Raw genomic sequence first — 16,129 nt, forward strand, 5'->3', positions numbered from 1 at the left:
ACCTCAGGCACATGATTCTTCATTTCCCTACTTTGTACCTCCCAATCTCAAAGTATTTGATCCCTTGTACCTTTCTCACTCAGCATGAGACTTCATACCCAGTCATTGGCTGTGAACTGGGACAGGCAAAGACAAAGCTGTGGACATGAGTTGGTGTAAATAAGCTGATGGTCCTGTTGCTGCGGGCCTAATCGTGCTTTGTCCCACATCTATTATTGCTTTTTGTTCTACATTTGCTCACCAAGATACCTGTGTCCCCTGAGCAGTAGGAATGGATGATGACAATGGAGCAGCTTCCCTAGGGCACATAGTGACTATGGGCACTCCCAGCATGTCCAGCAGTATCCACCCCAGCACTCAAATTAATTTCTGTTCATAGCTGATGTTGCTGGTGGGGTTGAGAATAGCCAAGGGCCAGCCAGCACTGCCAGATGTGAAAGGCAGAGCAAAAGTGAAATGCCACGGTACCCTGGAGGAGAGTAAGGAGGGTGGACTTCATTCAGTGCCTGTTCAGGCAACTCACTACTGGGAACATGGTCTACTAAATCACGTCTTCTGAGGGGAAGAATGAAGATGTATTCCTCCACTAAATGCACAAGGAGAAAGTGCACTTTCAGACATGTTGCATTCAGTTTCTATTAAAATAAATCTGAACTTTGTTTTTCCTTCTTTTTTCATTTCCCCTCTCCCCTTGCATTTCTTTCCTACTCCAAGTTGATTTAGGTCTTCTCTGTGGACAACCCTTATGTCAGAAGGTGATTTGAGGAACTACTTTTGTCTTCATATGCATAAATACAAACTAGCTAGGTAAGTGTAAGTTAAAAATCACTGCTGTTTTATATCCAATAGAAAATTTCTGCCTAATTGCTTTGTGTATCACCTTGTCTAATCGTAACTGGCTGAGGAAGGATTGCAGAGCTGCTACTCTGCGATGTTTACTTCATTTTGGCTGCAGGGAGAATTCCTTGAAGATGTGATTATTGAAACAGAGAGTGGATAAGATGGGTGAAAAACAATTGCTCTGAATTTTAGTATTGCACTGGGTGCTTACGTTCGAGCACTTCTTTTGCCTCTGTCTTGGGCAGTCTGAGTTGAAGAGGTGTCACCCAGCAAAGAGGGGAAAAAGGGCTGAACAGACCAGGGCTGCACTGGTCTCCATCAATCCATGAGACTGTATTTGGAAATCCAAGCCTATACTCAGCCCTAATGAAAAGGACTCAGTTCATGTAGTTCATTAATCAGTCTGCTGTTATCCCTTGGAAGTAAGTACCAGAAGGCTGAAAATACTGCACCTCTGCCCAGCTTTAAAGACAAGTAAGCAAGTGTTTTCCCCACAGATAGAGTAATTGAAGTTCATGAGTGCTGATGGTATTCCTTGAGGAAGAACTCTCCATCATATGGAAGAAGACAGTAGTACAAAATAGGACCTGGAGAGTTGATTGTCCAGTTGGAAAACCAGAGTAGGCTCAGAAGAGATAGTACAAAGGGAAACAGCCGTGCAAGTTCCCTAAGTACAAACGCTTCATGCCATGGTTGGGACAACCCTTATGGATGGCTTTATGGAAGAAATATATTGTGTGGTTGCTGGAGAGACGTGTTTTCTTTTTCTGCCTTTAATTTTATGAAGAGAATGTGAAAGATGACATCTAGCAATTCCTAATGTAACAGTAACTACAACTAAACACAAATGCTTTTCTGACTTTGGTTTATTTCTTCTGTCTGCACTTTCTGTTATAATGTATGTTAAACACTTGGATGAGATGTTAGAGCCTACAGTTCTGCTGAAATCAGTCTGGCCATAAATCTCTCCAGTCCTGCAGCAGACAGGTTTTGCTCTTTTACTCAGTGGTGACAAATTACAGACAACTTAAAGAGAGTAACTAAACCAGAGGTGCAGAGCACAGTACTCCAACCACCCACTCACCTTCATGATTTCCAGCATGTTTCAGAAAAATGAGCTATTTCAGTTGAGTATGCCAACAGCAGAAGTATTTTTGCAAACAACTGTCCATGCCATAACCCTTCCTTCACAGAGATGTTGTTATGTTTTGTGCAGTAATTATTACAAACCCCTCTGTACATCCTACACAGTTGGAGGTGGCACTTTGTGACCTTTGGGAGTATCGTGCAGCAGCAGAGACCCAGAGGCTGATGTGTAAGAGACAAGTGAGGTGGAGATGCAGGACCTGGGACCAAGCACTGAAACACAGGTGAAGAAAATCAGGACATATTTTTGCTCAGTTCTACCCTTGGTAGAATCTGCATGATTCCCATGTACATTGATGAGTGCCTATTACTTTGGGAAAAGCTCCTGGCCCTTCAAACTTGAGAAAGGCTCAGGAGGTCCCTGAAAATCCTCATGAAAGACACAGGAATTCTGTAAAATCAAACGGGAAACAAAGCGAGCAGATTTCAAATGAACAATTTTGTAAAGCTCCGCTTTTTGTAGAAGAAAAACCATTTTACTGCAGAGGAATGTGCTAGGCTACAATCACAGAAAGAGATGTTCTTTTCTGCATATCATTACTCCCTTCAATAAAGGTACATCATCGGTTAAAGACCTACTTGCCTGTAGCATTAAAAAGAAATTCTTCCCCTCCTCAAAACCAAAGTTGTTCGGATTTTCTACGTGCAGGATAAGAACTAGTCCTATTAGATTCAGGGACTGATAAAGTAAGAAGGAGATTGTAAACATAAAGGAAAGCTATAGGAGCTTGGTTTTGAGGTCATCATACTTAATCCAGAGCCTGAATAATTGACAGCTGACTACAGTGTTTACATATACTTTTTGTTGTGGTAGCCCTACCAAGGAGTTTTGTGACAGTTTCTTATTCTTTGTTTGTTAATCAAGAAGTATGTTGTTACAATTGTCACAAGTTTGGATTTTTTTCCTTCTGGCAAAATGTCTTCTGCTGATCAGCTATGAGACTATAAAAATTTAAGGACCACACTCTGGGTCTATGGCATGTACAATATATATTCATCTTTCCTGTGGACAGCCTCAACACCGTGTGTCTTTGTGCAGAGTTTGTGTGTTCTGATGCATCTTTGCTAATATCCAGCTGCAGTAACACTGAATTTTTACTTTTATGTCTTTTCCAGCCCTTGCTAGTAAAGGGTTGCAGCAGAAGTGAGAGCTGGTTAAGCAGTTCAGGAAATTGAGTGCAGTCACTTTGAGGCTGACAGAGAAAAATAGATTTGTAAACATCAGAGCTTTAAAAAACAAATGAACAAACAAACAAACTAACAATTCACACCCCCCCCAGTAATATTACTACTTCTAAGACAATTCCAAAATAACATTCAGATATTTTATTCTGAAGAAATGTTTTATCCAGCAGGGGTTTAAGTGTGTTTTGCAGACAGAGATGCATAATATATTTAGAGAATTTTATGCATTAATGAAACTTAGGCAACTTTTTAATCATCATTAATTTTGATAACATATATATTAAAAACTGTCTGAGGCAAAATGGCATGTATTATTTTGCTTTGTTCCACTTTCCTGTTTTCATCATGGAAGAAACAAATGCGTTTCTTTTACTGGCAATATTAAAGCAATCATATGATTTTGAGTCTTCTGAGATTGTTTGCAACTTTTTGCTCTTCTGCATGTCTGCTTCCTCCCAGCTGGGGGCTGGCTGTTGTATGGAAAGGCCAACCACGTCACGGAAAAGCCCTGTCTCTGATCAGATGGGCTTAATATAAACCAGGTTTGCTGAGAAAGAATTAAAGGGGCAGCCCCAAAGCAGGAGAGGATTTACTTCAGCAGAGCAGCTCAGTGCACCACAGTCCACTGAGAGAGAAGGGCAGTGTGCACAAGGGACTGGACTGCCTGGAGGAGCCTGGCACAAGTAAGGTAGAGTGGCTTCTGACTTGGTCTTTTACTGAAGGTGCTGGAGACCCAGGCAGCTTAAAGCAGTATGGGGTATCAAAACCAGTTTGAACCTGGAAGGCAGTGTGTGACAGGGATGCATTTGGCTTTGTTTAATGAAGAATGGTAATTAGTTAAAGGCTAAATCGTAAAATGTTTGTGCTTGTGATGGTTTTGTGAGTGATTGTTTGTTGTAGATTGTGAGTTATGCTTTGTTGTTTGGCTGAATCAAAGCTGGCTATTCTCATCTGATCTTTTCAATAGGGATACTGCAGGGGGAAAATGCATTTTAAAATTCAGCTGTAATAAATATTTAATTTTGTTTGTGAAGCAGCCTCTGCTTAGTTTAGACATATTGATTTCTAGTTTAGACATATTTCTTGCTGACAAAGTTACCGTGACTAGGACCACGCGTATAATCTCATTTTGCCCTGAACTACTGCACATCACAGAGAAAATATTGTGTATGCTGTAATAAGTTGAGATAGTACTTTTTCTGTATATTTGACCTATGTCCTTCTGGGCACTTATTCACAGAAGTTTTCAGACAGTCTTGTGTGAAGAAGAATAGTAATTTGTGCATGTTGCTTTGATACTTTGATGTACTTTTTATTGTTCACCACCTATTACAGAAGCCTGAAAGTGGTTGGGTGCATTTTATGGACAATTTATCCTATTTACTAACGTGGAAGAGAGAGCCGAGAAACAGAGATATATGGCAAAAAAGCAAAATGACTAAATAACGGTCGCTTTGGGAGCTGGAATGTATCAAAGTAACTTTCCTAAAAATGGTAGCTGTTGGCCTGTGAGAATGACATCACTGTTCTCTGCCTCCAAGCAAGGCAAAATAGAGTTTGTTGAGTAAAATGTAATTATGAGCTATACTTAGACAAGAAGAGTGAACCTATCTAACTAATTGTGCAGTAAATGAAGTTATTGATTTAATACCTATAAAGTAATGATAGTGATACCTCCTGTAGCAGCTATAACCTGTACCTCCTCAGAAGAGCTGTTGGGCTTCACTGTGTTGTCCCTCTTACCAGCCGAAAAGTCACTTTCTGAGGCAGAATCATTCTTTGTTTACCTGGCTACAGACAAGATCCAAACTCACCCCGTCATAGCAAGACTTGCTTGCATGGCTCTTTTCTTATAACAGGGTTGTCTAAGAGTGCAGTGACTAATGCCTTATTGCTTTCCCAAAAGTTTCAGCTCTTAACTGAGACAGTGAGAAAGATGCCAGTGCCTCTGTTTGCCTCCAGTCAAGCCAAAGGATAGGGAGTGTTGCCTTTGCCATAGACAGCCTCTCAGCAGGCCTGCAGCTGCTGTGTACAACAGGTGTGGTGAGCACTGCCCCTTCCTTCTTCTGGGACATAGCAATGCCTCCCTCTCTCCAGGTCTGGGCTGCAGCTGGCATATCTGTGAGCTTGTAAAGGCTAAACAAGATAGGATTTAGCATGTGAGGGTGGCATTATCTCTACGCTGTGACTCACTAACGAGTAGTATTTCTTTGTGTACTAGCAAGTACGAAAGAGTGCAGAAAGGCTAACTTTTCTTATATATTAAGTCCCTACAGAGGATGTGCTGCCTTGAAGTTTGTAAGAGAGCATTAACGCATTTCTAAATGTTTTGTGGGTAACATTTGTTATTTCCCTATTTCTCACTAGGAGTTCAAAATGACTCTCAACAACGTTACCATGCGTCGCACCCACAATAGCAGTCTGCACCAGCAGCAGCAGCGATGGAGCATCCCTGCTGATGGAAAGAATCTGCTGGTCCAGAAAGATTCCAATGAGTACAACCCACAGAAGCGATACACCATCAGTCCTGATGAATATTACAGAAGGAGCTGGTCCTCAGAGTCGTCTGACTCTGTCATCTCCTCTGAGTCTGGCAGCAACTGCTACCGGGTGGTGCTGATCGGGGAGCACAGCGTGGGGAAGTCCTCGCTAGCCAACATCTTTGCAGGGGTGCATGACAGCATCGACAGCGACTGTGAGGTGCTGGGAGGTAGGTAATTATGTCCTGGGGTCTTTGTGTTTGCTTGCAGTCAGCTCTGCCAGTAGTAATTGGCACAAAAGAAACAGAGGCCATTTAATAAAAAACAGAGGTAGCAAACATTTGGATCTGATCATCAAAACTAATTCAACTCAAGCATCTCTTTTAAGAAGACAAGAAAGGAAAATGAGATAAGTAAGATACCAACCATGACTGAAAGCCCCTGAAAGAGAGCAAATCAGATTCCCATGCTATTTCATTCCAAAATACCTGTTGGAAACTGCCTCATTCCTGCCTGTGATGATGCTATACAAGAGGCTGCTTCAGCTTTCTTGCTGGTCCAGCATTTGTGTCACCACTGGCTTCACGTGACTGACTCCATCTTTCTGTATGGCAGAGAAAATAACTGAAGGTCCTCATGGTCTACAAGAATTAAATATTTAGGAATTATATATAAAGAAAAAGTCACCTCCAAAATATTTGCCATTAGAAGTCATCTCAGCCTTTCTGTATAAATACATTGCCTCAGCACAGGCTGTATGGAGTCTGAGAAAAATATATAAAATTTTGAGTAAAAGTCTTGTTTCATGTTACTTGAACAGCATAGGTTCCCCCAGGGTAAAAATAGATAAAGGTTAGAGAGCAGGAAAATTCTTATTGCCCACTGGGGAGGAAAAGGCACAAGCTACAGGGTTTTCTTTGATGCTTCCCCCTTGCTATCCTCCTCTACTTTGTTTAGGATTGCAAAGTGTTCTTTATTCTGAAAGATCAGATCATGCAGAAGGTGAAGCTGTGGCACCAAGTCCTGAGCTATATTGTGTGCTGGATGTTGATGTGGAAGCATTGTGCTGCCACAGAAATCTGCAGTGGCTCTAAGGATTTGTTGCTTTCAGGGGACATGCAGTTTGTTGCCTGGTTTTGCTTATCTGCAAGTATGCAGGACTTTCTTTGTCTCTCCAATATCCCTTTCTTCTCCTGCCTGTACTCCCTTGGTGCGATGGTGCCAGCGCTAACACAGAGAGTTTCTGGGCTTCTCTTCCAGCCTTCAGTGGGGCATAGGCTGGACAGCTTTTTTTTTTGTCTTTAACTCCCCAGTTGGGGGAGGTTTTGCCCAGGATTTAATACAGCCCAGCATCAGGAGGGTCAGAATAATGTTTTCCCTGGTTGCTGTCTCAGACTGGGGGCACGGATCTTCATGCCTTTGGGGGATTTGAAATTCATGGATTTAGGTGTACTCTGCCTTCAGCTTCTGCTGTCACCTTTTCCTGTAGTCCCACCAGCTCCTCAGCCTGGAGTTTCTCATAAAAGTTTTCCTAGTGCTAAAGGAATGACATAGAGTAGGTCTGTGGGGCGAACAGTCAGAAAGTGCAGCTGATTTGCTTAGCAGACCCCTGTCAGGCAGTTTTCTTCTCCTTCATGTGAAGCTGTGTGGTTTTCTCTTTCCATTGCACTCCCAGCAACATTGCTTGGAGTGTAGCAGTGACAGATTTTCAAGGCCAGCTCTGCTGAGGTACTGGAAAACTCGTTGTTGTTACATCTCTCCATTTTTAGTGTCAACTTCAAAATAAGCACAACATGAACTAAGATCTCACTTTCAGTGTGTTTTATATTCTATGAAAGTTCTTTAGGATTGACCAAGGTGCAAATCAGTGCTGAATATGACTATTTAGGCATAGTATTTTCTAGGAGTACCTATTTGTACTTTCTCAGTGTGTAGCAGAGTAGAGAAGGAGCCTTTCGGATGTTGTCTTCTGGTGTACATGGAGCTTATTCTCACACAGATGCTCAGTTACTTGAAGAAACAATTCCCCAAACTTTAGCTTGCAAACTGGAAATTTTATTACAAGAGGGGATAGTTTTGGGGTAGCCAGCTCATGGAGGAGTACAGCTACTTTTATGGACAGGCTTTGCTAGTGACTGCAAGATGAAGCTAACCCACAAGCACAGATGTCATAGTATTAGGTCTTGCGAGGGAAACCACTCCTAGTGATTAGCTCTGTCTTTTTAATCTTGCCATTTTAAGCTGTTTCAAGCATGGGCTCTATTTGATTTTATTTTGAATGTGTAATATTTTTGGCTCATTCTTTTTCATGGCTTTGAAGAAAGACTGATTACAATTTAGGGGAAAGTTCACTCCATCAATGCCCAGCAGAAGTATTACGAGGCACAGGTTAGACACAGTCCTATCTACAAGCATGGCTAGAGCAGATCCTTCAAATGCTACAGTTAGAGGGCTGGTATGTTCAGAATCCCTAAGACTGGCTTTTTTCACTGACCAGTAATGTAAGGTTAGAAATGGGTCAAACTCCCTTATCGCTCATCCAAATGCCCCTGACTTTGTGGAAGAGAAGAGAGATTAGTACTTGAAGCAGAAGCTAGACTGAGATTTCATAGCAAGGGGTGATCAAAATTCAACGCTTCCAGAGTGGGAACAGCCTCCTCAGATCTAGGCAGAATTCTGCCACATAGCGTTTATAATCTAGGTATGAATTTTTGTGGCCTCAGTACAAAATAACTGACCTTCTCTGGTTTGTTGATTCTTTTGCTATTTGACATCAAAGGTAATGTGGGAAACTGAGAAATGGGAGAGAAGTAGGGTGCAACAGAAGTCTCAATCTCTCGAAACTCAACAGCTGTTGTCTCACACACCCTGTCCCCATTGCTTGGTAGGCTGTTGGCTGTATTGCTCTCAGCAGCAGTGACTGTTCACCCGTAAACTGTCCATGCTAAAGCGAAAGCAAATATTTTCCATTACTCAGCCTCACTGGACTCTGCAGCTCCCATGGGGCAAATGTTCAGCCTTTGGTTATTTCTTCCACTGGTTTTATTTTCTCTCTCCCACATAAGATAAAGAGAATATCAGCCAAAATAATGAACATTTTGTTTCCTGATCTTTCAGCCTCCTTCATATATCACGGAAAGTAAGACAACCAGTAATGAACAGAGTGCAGGTTCAGTGCTGATGGAAATGAGGAAAGAACTGAATGTGAGCCAGTCTAAAATTTGGCTCAATAACTTTAACTGTGAACAAGTTACCCATATTCAACTGCTTGTTTTTTTGTAATGTACACGATGCCACAAAATAATACATTACCAACCTTTCTGCTTTTTTTTATAGAAGACACATATGAAAGAACCCTGATGGTGGATGGGGAAAGTGCAACCATTATACTGCTCGACATGTGGGATAATAAGGTACTTTATTTTTGTTCTAGTCAAACACTGAAAGAAAAGTGCATATGAATGACTGCTAATATCAAAAGTAGGTATCTTTTGGGAAAGAAAATACGTATTTTCCATACAGCAAAATAAGGGAAAATATAGGAAAATCAAGGCAAGCACGCCTAATGGCTCTGCAGTGTGAGCCTGAGAAGTGCAAGTCTTCTTCATCTTTTCAATGATAAAACAAAACATTCAAGCTTTTTTCCAGACCATGTTCATTCCAGCACAATGAATTATGTGGGGCAGGTTTTCCTCTCCTTCATCGTGAAGTATTCATACAATCACCACTTTGGAATTACTTTTAGTATAACTGTGATTCAAACCATACCCATTACAGTTTACAACAGGAATGTATTTGGATTCTCTAATGTTTTACTTTCTAAGTAAAACCTGCTCTGGGCATAACGATGTCTGACCATTTCATTTGAACAGCGTGAGGGAGAATGGATTCGGGACCACTGCATGCAAGTGGGAGACGCCTACTTGATTGTCTACTCCATCACAGACCGAGCAAGCTTTGAGAAGGCCTCTGAACTCAGAATACAACTCCGCAGAGCACGCCAGAAAGAGGATATCCCCATTATTTTGGTTGGCAACAAAAGCGACCTTGTCAGGTGCCGCGAAGTTTCAGTGGCAGGTAAGGAAAATGATAAGCATAAACCCAACATAAACATTAAACGTCATCTGGTAGCTTTTGGGCAAACTCTGGTTGACAGAGTACACTGTGATCAGAACTGGGCAATAAAAGAGCAGTAAAACAACAGAGGACTGGAACACAGGACAGAGTACTGGGTGGGGTCTGCCACATCCTTAAGCCTCTCTTGGTAACACTGTTATATGTCAGATAATCCCTTTTCTATATTTATTAAGTACCACCATAAAAGCAGCTTGAATTGCTTTCCTTCCAGCTCCTAGTGTAAGACCACTGCAGTGTGTGATTTCTCCAGTAGCTGGAAACCCTTTGGATTTCAAATACATATTTGCGTATAATGAGTTTAGCCCCTTTTATTCTGCTGACAAAGACTCTCTTCTTTATAACCTGTTCTCTGTCCTCACTGACAAAATAAAATTCCCTCTCAGCCTTTGTTTTGCTAGTCTGGGCAGGGAGCGTGCAGCCTTTTAGGAGAGGTCTCCTTGCTGCCTTGCTTTGGGATACTAAAACAGCCTTCCCTTGGCTACACACAAATGAATTACCACTAAACCCATAAATAGGAATGGAGAGACTGCTGAGAATGCTGCTGCTGACTCTCGACATCTGCAACCAGTAAAATCTCTTCCTGGAGAGCCTTCCCCAAGGCTTAGGTGACACAATATAACGCACAACAGTGTGATCTCAGCGCGTCAGAAACATGGGTTCCTCTGTTTTGACATTTTCTTCTCTCTTCAGCTGTTCTGCGCTTCTGTTTCCCAACTGAGCTAGACTAGTTTTTCTCTCTGAGTATGTGCACAGTTCCTCTGGCTCTTGTCACGGTTGCCCCAAGTGAAGAGTTTGAAGTGAGGAGTTCATAGAAAGCACAGGGATGGTTCTCATTCCTCTCTGCCTATATTGAAAGTTCTTTTGAAAGATGGCAGATGAATTAATGTCTCTTTAGTGGTCCTGTCAATGAGTTCACAGCATGCCAGAAGGTAACATGAATTGGCTTGTGTGTGAAAGACAGCTGTCAGGTTTAGCTTAGCTTAGGCTCACATAACTGAGGGTAAGAACTATGATTTCAGATGCACCCCTAAAGCCACAGACATAGTTCTGCCTTTATTAAGGGTTTTGTATGTCTGTTCACACCAAAGTTACTACTGTCCCCAGCCCCCTGTTTACACCCACAGCCCATGGAGGAGGATGGTGCCCTACCTCCTATGCTGTGCTGCATGCCTGCAGGTCACCCTTAAATGCAGCTTGAGGGAGCCTACATCTAAGATGACCATGTGGTTTTGAGCCTTCCAGCCTTTGGTGTCTCAGCTCAAGTCGGTCAGTCCCAGCTTCCTTTGCAGCCAGCAGGAGGGCCTGGGCTTTTCCAGGAAGCGATTTGCCCCCCCCTCTCTGGGAAGGGACTGTGACACAGAGCAGATGAATCATGGGCTAACAGGCAGCACGAGGTGATTAAAGACTTATCTGGGCCTATATTAAGCTTGAGGAATTCCCTGGTGGCTCTGACTCCTCCACACATGGCAGCTCGTTGTTCCGCTTCCGCTCCTGCTGCCCCTGGGGCTCGTGACCCGCTGTGACAAGTCCACCTTGCAATTTTGCAGAGGGACGAGCCTGCGCTGTTGTGTTTGACTGCAAGTTCATCGAGACCTCAGCAGCTGTGCAGCACAACGTGAAAGAGCTGTTTGAAGGCATCGTGCGGCAAGTCCGGCTCCGGAGGGATAGCAAGGAAAAGAATGAGAAGCGACTGGCGCTACAGAAGCGGAGAGAGAGTATCCCCAAGAAAGCCAGGCGTTTTTGGGGCAAAATAGTTGCCAAGAACAACAAGAACATGGCCTTCAAACTCAAGTCCAAGTCTTGCCATGACCTATCAGTACTTTAAGAGTGCTGGACTCTGCCGGAGCTTGTGGCATTTTATGGACATTATCTAATTTTGTCATGGGACAATCAATCAATCTATATTAGATTGGGCTATCAGTGACTTAGGTTCACAGTTGTGATTATGATGATATGTGCTGGCATAAGAACAGCACAGTGTATGGAAATATCTCTCTTCCTTTTTTTTCCCAGTAGTTTTAAAAGTAACACATAGACCAGAATGACCCAAAATTATACTGGGAACTGTTCTGGAATACCTGTTCTTTCTCCTCTCACTTTTGGATAATAGTGTAAGAACCTTGAATGCCATGACTTGGGAAGTGAATACTACTGTCTTTACTCTCTCTCTTATTAATATTTCCTCTTTAAAACTGTGTAAAGAATTGACTGGGGATTGGCCCCTTGCTAGTTGACTGGTCAGACTTGGGCACCCACAGATGAAAAAAATGCATTTTTGTAGAGTAGTCACCAAGATACCTATTTGTTTTTGGGGTTTTTTTTTGGTTTTGTTTTTGTTTTTTTTTATTGAGGATTAGTTTCAGTGAGTTTACACATCTCTTACTTTGAAAATATTTAAAGTAAAAATCCTATAATCAAACAAATTTTCCTCTCATATTTTAATATTATGGGACTGTTTAAAAATCATAGTAAAATTAAAAGTGCAAGTTGTATCAAAGTGCATCAAGTGCAGGATGCCAAACCTTTATAAATCACCTGAGCTTTTTTATGAAACCACATGGACTTCTTGTATCCAGTCTTGGCCTTTCTCCATGCCAGAGCTGTGCTGTATTTATTGTTGTGCAAAATAACAAGCATTTTAATGTTGAGAGGAAATGTATTTATTACCAATTTTCTTAAAATAATAATGTTAATTTTATTACTGTTTTCTATCTAATATCTTTTTTTCAGATATGCAAGTTTTTACTTACATGCCTTCTAATAAAATAAATAAAATATATGAATGTCTTTGAGCCTCAGTGGGAAATGCCTAAAAATGTTTTCAAGTAGAGAAAATATTTTGAATGCTGGGTGAAATTGCTACTTGAGAAGTGCAGTGAGGATTCCTTACATCTCTAAACACAGGCTACTTGGCAACCTAGGATCGCAAGGCAAGAATCACTTGGAGACTCAAAGATATGAGTGCACAGTATCCTTCTGATAGAAATGGTATTGTGGTGACAGAGTTAAAAATAAATAATTCCTAGAAAAGGTATTTGGCCTTTAGCCTGGAAACACTTTAGAAATGTAGATGAGTACCATTACCTCAATTTTGGAGAGAAGTGAAACGCTACGTTTGGGGACAGAAAGCAGGTAGCTGGCATGGTGCATCCTAATCCTCACTTCCTGTTGGGTGTAACTGTGCTATTTTCCTCTCGACTGTGCTGGTTAGAGGTACAGTCATTACACTTCCCCCGCATATGGTTCAGAAAAGCCAAGTCTCCAGCCTGGCAGCTCATCTTCCTTGATGATGAAGGCAACAAGATGAAACACTAATACGGTGAATACTGGATTCCTTATTTTGAGCCGCACAGCTATCATGCACAAAATGCTCTGGAAAGGAGTGAACTTGCTGAGTGTTTGCCCAGAATTGCCTCTGCTGAGTGGATGACTTCTAACAGTTCTCTAGGGGTAAAAGCTCACACTGCAGTATGACTCTGTGCTAATGAGAACTCCCTGGAAGGGTATTCCTAATCTAGAATAAAGTGTTGACAAGAACAGAAAACAAAACTTTTTGAAAAGAGCACAGACAAGATCCATGTTGCTGAATTTTGAATGAATGCTTTTGAGCTGTTGGCATACAACCTAAGGTCAACCCTGAGAAGTCTAGAGAATTTAGTTTTCAGGACTTTTAAACTCTCAGAACCTTTTCCCCATTCAAGAATGGAAAAAAATTGCACAGATTAAAGAAATTTTTAAGATTATATTTAAGAATTGAAAGTATAGCTCTATGCAACCAGCACATTTCTTTAGCCTATTCTGTATCAGTCAAGCTACAAATCTAAACTAAATAGGTTTTGAAGAAATGTAAAATGTCCATGTTGATCATACAGCCTTTAGGGATAAAACCTGTCTGTGTTCATAGCATCACTTGATACATAGATGGCATCATAAAAATTTGGACTTACCTAGTAAGTTTTCATGCCCTCGCTTTTCTCTTTCCATTCCTTCCAGGATAATGAAAATTCCTTCTAAAACATGATTTTAAAAAGAAAAAAACAATGTGATAGGGCCATTCCCCAGAGCTGTTGCTACAAAGAACCATGTGCTGGGCATGATGTGTCACCTTGTTTTTCCTGTGGTTATGGTGAGCAGATACCACTGCAATTCTGTCTTCGGGGGCTGCTGCTCTGAAAGGCTCAGCACTGCCTTTGGGCCAAAACAATTTAAAGATATGCTTCCACCTTGTGTGTCCCAGTCATCCTCTCACTGGCCCTCTTGGTTCACCCTGCAGGCTCCTGGCTTGCCCTGAGCTTTCAGGGAGAGCACAGGGGAAGCTGTGGGATGAAGAAACACCAGCAGCAGCATCTGCTCCATGGAGCTGTTGCTTCAATTCACTCAAACACCATTTACACTCTGACCTCTGGATGTGGAGTGAGAGAGCTGGTGCTGAGTATCCATACTCTGCACATTTCAGGGGTTTTTTTTGCTTTGGGCTCAGTCTAATCTGGTTCTGTAGATTAATTGTCCACCTGGGACTGCAATGCTTGAGATGCACTCCTGAAGGACACTGTGAGTTTCACCTAAAGGAGACTGCAATCATCTGCTGTGATCTGCGTGGCTCCAGTGAGGTGGGCATGGAGGAAGAGCTGGGGCTTTCCTTTGAAGCTTCTGAGATGAATCTGAATCATGGTTTTAGTTGATCATCACCAGATTACCAAATACAGCAACTCTTACTATATATATATATATATATGACAGCTAGTGTACCTGGAATGACTGATTTAAAGTAATTTAATCTGAAATGCTGACAATCCCTCTGTTCATCTCAGATGTGAATGTCCAAAACCGCGGAACAGATCAATCAACAATTCTAATCACTGTTCTGGCTATTTATTAAGTCAGGGCTATAATGACAGATCCTAATGTAATAATTACAGTACTGGACCCAGAGATCTGGCAGTAGCTGTGGAATACGTGAGTCATAGCAATGAGCACACCAAGGCCAAAATGGCAAAACTCACAGAGTCCAAATAAAATAAAATAAATATAGAAAAAGAGTCCAAGAACACACAAAATGCCAATTATAGTGCAATAACTGTTATAAAAAGCTCTTTTCAAGAAGATAGATCAGATCTGCAAGTGGAATTACTGGGTATGTCCAGCTTAATTAATTTAATTGTGACAGACAAACTCCAAGAAGAAAGGTTTACTTACGCTTTGGGACAAAAAAATCACGCTAAAGAATTATTCGTTATTATGGCACTATGTGAATTTGCAGGGTGTTACATGCTTTTGAATGTGGGCAAATTATTGATAAAATTTAGTCAGCTAAAATAAAGAAATTTTCAATTAAATCAATGGACGTACTGTGGATTTAACCCTCACATATTCAAGCCTTTCAACATCAACCCCTTGGAAAGCTTTAAAGACCAGAGTTCTCTCCCTGAGGCTGTTAGGACTTGAGATAGAAATGGGACAAAGGGCTCCTGACAGCATCAGTGCTGGTGATGATAATGAGATCTACAGAGAGCTGCTGCAGAGGAAGGAAGCAGTTGAGTTCTGTGCAGTATTGTCTTTATAATCTGCTACAGCTCTTCTTTCTCTCTGGGAAGGCTTTTTAGAGAAAGCTGTTGCACACAGAGAAGAGGTAAGGTACTGAAGAGATCCCTGGATTAATAAGTTATTGAATCTTCAAAAATGAACCCTACAACTCATGCTTTGCAACACCTCTGAAGACTTTAGAGCTGAATGCATTGCTTAAATCATTCCTGTGCCTGACCCACAAATGTATGAGATAAATGTTTGTGAGAGCTGTGAGGCTGGTCCTCCTCAGGCTCTCTTTTGTGGACTAAGCATTCCTAAGTTACAAGGTCAAATGCTGTGGGCTCTGATGGTATTCAGCACACTGCAGGTATTTATCACATGTGGCTTCCAGGTGCATTAAATAATATTTAATGAGAACTGCCCACCTTGTCTGCAGTCCCCACCAGTTCTGGTTCAGTGAGATTGCTTTCAGAAGGGACCATGAGTTAGATGTAGGGACGGGATGCAGGCTAAGAATGGCTGTAGAAAATACAGTGAATCCCAGCATATGCCACAACAAGAAATTCCGTGATAGCATGCAGCCTGACAATCACCCCACCTGCCCTCTCCTTCTGGTGTTCTCACTCCAGAAATCTCCCACAGGTGTTGCAGTGAGCCCAACCTCCTCTCTCAGTGACCACCTCACACAGGAGCCTGCAGTATTCTGCCTTTAACCTCTGTAATCACGTATGTAAGATCATCAAGGTAGTGGTTTTTTGCCTGGAGACACTGATATGCAGTGTACTAACTACCTGTGATTTTAGCAATTGTGCTGC

General features: G+C 41.8%; 1 protein-coding gene across 2 annotated transcripts; it reads left to right on the plus strand.

The window, feature by feature from the left end:
• Positions 1-3,723: 3,723 nt before the first annotated feature.
• GEM (GTP binding protein overexpressed in skeletal muscle) lies at positions 3,724-12,575 on the plus strand. 2 transcript variants are annotated; one of them, XM_018076089.2, is made up of 5 exons: positions 3,724-3,859; positions 5,539-5,881; positions 8,988-9,064; positions 9,524-9,728; positions 11,336-12,575. In XM_018076089.2, exons 2-5 carry the CDS (start codon positions 5,548-5,550, stop codon positions 11,611-11,613), a joined length of 894 nt encoding a protein of 297 aa, XP_017931578.1. In that variant the 5' UTR covers positions 3,724-3,859; positions 5,539-5,547; the 3' UTR covers positions 11,614-12,575. The 2 variants fall into 2 exon arrangements, with proteins under 2 accessions (XP_017931578.1, XP_008920363.1); XM_008922115.3 differs by having other exon boundaries at positions 3,724-3,854.
• The last annotated feature ends 3,554 nt before the right edge of the window (positions 12,576-16,129 follow it).

Source organism: Manacus vitellinus, unplaced genomic scaffold (assembly GCF_001715985.3).
Source record: "Manacus vitellinus isolate BGI_N305 unplaced genomic scaffold, ASM171598v3 scaffold_1_pilon, whole genome shotgun sequence".
Taxonomy (NCBI): domain Eukaryota; kingdom Metazoa; phylum Chordata; class Aves; order Passeriformes; family Pipridae; genus Manacus; species Manacus vitellinus.

What these genes read in the sequence shown, in the direction of transcription:
- GEM (XM_018076089.2), top strand. Translation starts at nt 5,548, where the DNA reads ATGACTCTCAACAACGTTACCATGCGTCGCACCCACAATAGCAGTCTG. An exon ending in CGACTGTGAGGTGCTGGGAG is followed by an intron (nt 5,882 to 8,987) that starts GTAGGTAATTAT and finishes TTTTTTTTATAG; the next exon opens with AAGACACATATGAAAGAACC. An exon ending in TCGACATGTGGGATAATAAG is followed by an intron (nt 9,065 to 9,523) that starts GTACTTTATTTT and finishes TCATTTGAACAG; the next exon opens with CGTGAGGGAGAATGGATTCG.